The sequence below is a fragment of the Sorghum bicolor genome, chromosome 8 (genome assembly GCF_000003195.3).
Source record: "Sorghum bicolor cultivar BTx623 chromosome 8, Sorghum_bicolor_NCBIv3, whole genome shotgun sequence".
Taxonomy (NCBI): Eukaryota; Viridiplantae; Streptophyta; class Magnoliopsida; order Poales; family Poaceae; genus Sorghum; species Sorghum bicolor.
In genome coordinates, this window is record NC_012877.2 from 2,477,285 (window position 1) to 2,480,337 (window position 3,053).

Genomic DNA, 3,053 nt, shown 5'->3' on the forward strand with positions numbered 1-3,053 from the left:
AAGACACAAGGTGTGGACCGAGGTGCGAGTTTGTGGGGGGTTGTGGCAGTAAGGGTTGGATAGCAGAGACACCCGAAGATGCGAAGGGAGGAGTAATCTGGGAGGGTGCCGTGAAGGATTTGATGAGGTATTTGGTTGCGGATGGAGGAGGATGGGCGCTTGTTTAGGAGGAAGGTGGCTGTTGAGAGGGCCTCAACCCAGTAGGGAGGTGGCATGGATGCGTGGAGGAGCATGGTGCGGATGGTGTTGTTGGTGGTGCGGAGCATGCGTTCAGCCTTGCCGTTTTGTTGTGAGGTATAAGGGCAGGAAAGTCGTAGGGTGATCCCATGGGCAGTGAGGAAAGAGGTGGTGGCATGGTTAACAAACTCGGTTCCATTATCTGCCTGAAAGGATTTAGGTGTGCTGCCAAACTGTGTCTGAGCGTATGCTATAAACTCAACAATGTGGCGGTGCACCTCAGATTTGTGGCGAAGCGGAAAGGACCAGCAGTAATGAGAAAAATCATCTAGGAGGACAAGATAATATTTAAAACCAGAGTTGCTAAGCACAGGGGATGTCCACACATCACAGTGAAGTAAATCAAAGGGAGCAGTGGTTACAGAAGTGGAGTGACTAAATGGAAGTCGCACATGTTTGCCAAGTTGACAGGCATGGCAGAGGCAGGACGAGCTCTTATTGTTGGAAATGACCGACATGCTCCGTAGAGTGGCGAGGCTGGATGGACCGGGGTGGCCGAGGCGGTGGTGCCACAGGGACGACGTGGTTGCGAGGCTACAGGAGTGAGCTAATGTGGATGGGTAGGTGTAGAGGTCGCCACCACTATTGCAGCGAAGAGTCACGCGCCCCGTCTGTTGGTCCTTGACAGAAAAGCCACAAGCGTCAAATTCAATTGAACAAGCATTGTCACGGGTGAATTGACGAACAGAAAGGAGGTTGCGCACCAGAGCAAGGGCAACCAGAACATTGTTAAGGTGGAAAATAGAGTTTGGGGAAGAGAGTGTGGATGTGCCACTGCAGGTGACAGGGATGGTGGTGCCATTGCCAACTGTTATACCGGAGGGAGGAGGGGGGAGACGGGAGAGGAGTATACCATCCGACGATGACATGTGGGCTGTCGCGCTGGTGTCGAGGACCCAGGGAGAAGGCCCCTGGAGGGACATCTAGTTCAGGGCAGCGACGAGGCCGGCCTGATCCCAGCCACCATGTTGTTGCGGGGATGGTGCGGAGGTGTCGGAGAACTAGGCAGGGGCGAACGCAGTGTGCGCCTGGGCCTGAGGGAAGGTGCCGAGGACCCCAGGGCCGCGCCAGGCCTGGTTTGTCGCCGGCGGCTGCGGGCGCCAGGGCTGCTGGTGCACCCCGGCGGTCCAGGGAGGGTAGTAGTACCAAGGGGCCGCCGGTGCAGGCGACCTGTGACCGCCACCGCTGCTGGAGCCGCCGCTGCCCTTGCCCTTCTTCTTCCAGCGACCATTGTCGCTGCCCTGACCGCCGCCGTTGCTGGAACTGCTACCGTAGCCGCCCTGTCGACCGGCGATGGGGCCACCACCGGTGGTGCTGGTGCGGCAACCGGTACCACACGCAGCGTGAAATGCTGTCTGGGCCGCAACGGTGCCCTCGTTGGAGAGGCGGAGCTCCTTCAGCACGAGCTTCTCGCGAGTGGTGGCGAAGTCCGGCAGCGGGTGCGAGTCGGCGATGTTGTCGGCGGTGCTGGCAAAGCGGGGGTTGAGGCCGCGGAGGAAGTTGAGGACGAGCTCTGAGTCGGTGATGGTGCGTCCGACATCGCGGAGCGCGTCGGCGGTGGCCTTCATCCGCTGCGCATAGTCGTTGATGGAGGAATCGCCCTGCGTCATGGAGTGAAACTTGTGACCCAAGAAGATGGCACGCGGAGTCTTGTTGGCCTCGAAGAGGCGCCTGATGGCGACCCAGAGCTCGCGCGCAGTCTGGTTCGGCGCCACAGCTAGGCCGATGACGTCTGGCCCGACAGAACCGAGCAGCCAGCTGCGGACGCAGGCGTCAGCAATGGCCCAAGCAGGATCGACAGGTCTGGCCGCCTCCGTGTCGTCGACGTGTGGAAGGAGACCGAATTTCCCGTAGAGAGAGGTGAAGAACGGTTCCCACTGATTAAAGTTGGGCTTCATCAGTTCAAGGGTCACCGGGATGTGGTTTTTGACATTGATCGTCGCATAGGGGGCGACGAACACAGCAGGAGCAGAGAGGGTGTTCATGCTGCTCGAGGAGCTGGAGGACGTGGTGGAGCTGGAGGCAGAATCGGTCATGGCGACCTAGGAGGGGGGGCAACGCAGCAGGGAGGGCTGGTGCGATGGGAGGGAGGGAGAGGACCTAAAAATAGCTTGATACCATGTAGAAGGGAATAGAATGGAGGGAATCACCGCACACCCATTGTGGGTGGGGAGCCTTTCATATATATAGCCAATAGGCATGCATGGAAGTTACATACATGGGAAGCTATTCCCTGTACAAGGAAACAATCCTAGGCTATAAATAGAAACAATCCTAGGCTATACATGGCAGCTAGCCTATCTAGAGGATTGCCAATCAATCTCTAATTGATCCTGATATATACATATCCTAATAGTATCGTCTTCCTGAGGTCAATCGGTCATGGGAGGACGATGGACGTGTGGAGCTATAGATGGCCATACAGAGTGTGTTTGGTTCTCTTCTCTGTCAAGCCTGGCTAGAAAAACAAACCAGGCCAATCCAAGCCTTCACTATCTCAAATACAGTCACCTCCTCCATGTTTCGGTAACATTATCCCTTTTAGGCATTGTGTCGAACAGTTGGTTGGCGAGAGAAGAAGAAGACAGTGGAGGAGCTCGCACAAGGTCGGCATGGCTCTATTAGTTGATCACTGGTGTGTTTGATTTCTGGTCCAAAGGCCTGACCGAGCCGCTAGGCTGCAATCGGCCTTATTTGATTTGTTGGGCCCACAAACAAGGCAAGCCCGCCATGTGCAAAAACACCTCTTCTCATCTGGTTCCTAGCAATACTAAAAAAATTGTAAACAATCTTGCGGCTCGCGATTTTGTCGAGTC

General features: G+C 56.1%; 1 protein-coding gene across 1 annotated transcript; it reads right to left on the reverse strand.

Annotated features, from left to right (window-relative positions):
- On the reverse strand, positions 1,239–2,273 carry LOC110429742. Its single transcript, XM_021446207.1, has one exon. The coding sequence runs from the start codon at positions 2,271–2,273 to the stop codon at positions 1,239–1,241; it is 1,035 nt and encodes a 344-aa protein (XP_021301882.1).

Excerpts from the sequence above, each read along its gene's own strand:
- LOC110429742 (XM_021446207.1), bottom strand. The coding sequence starts at position 2,273 with ATGACCGATTCTGCCTCCAGCTCCACCACGTCCTCCAGCTCCTCGAGC.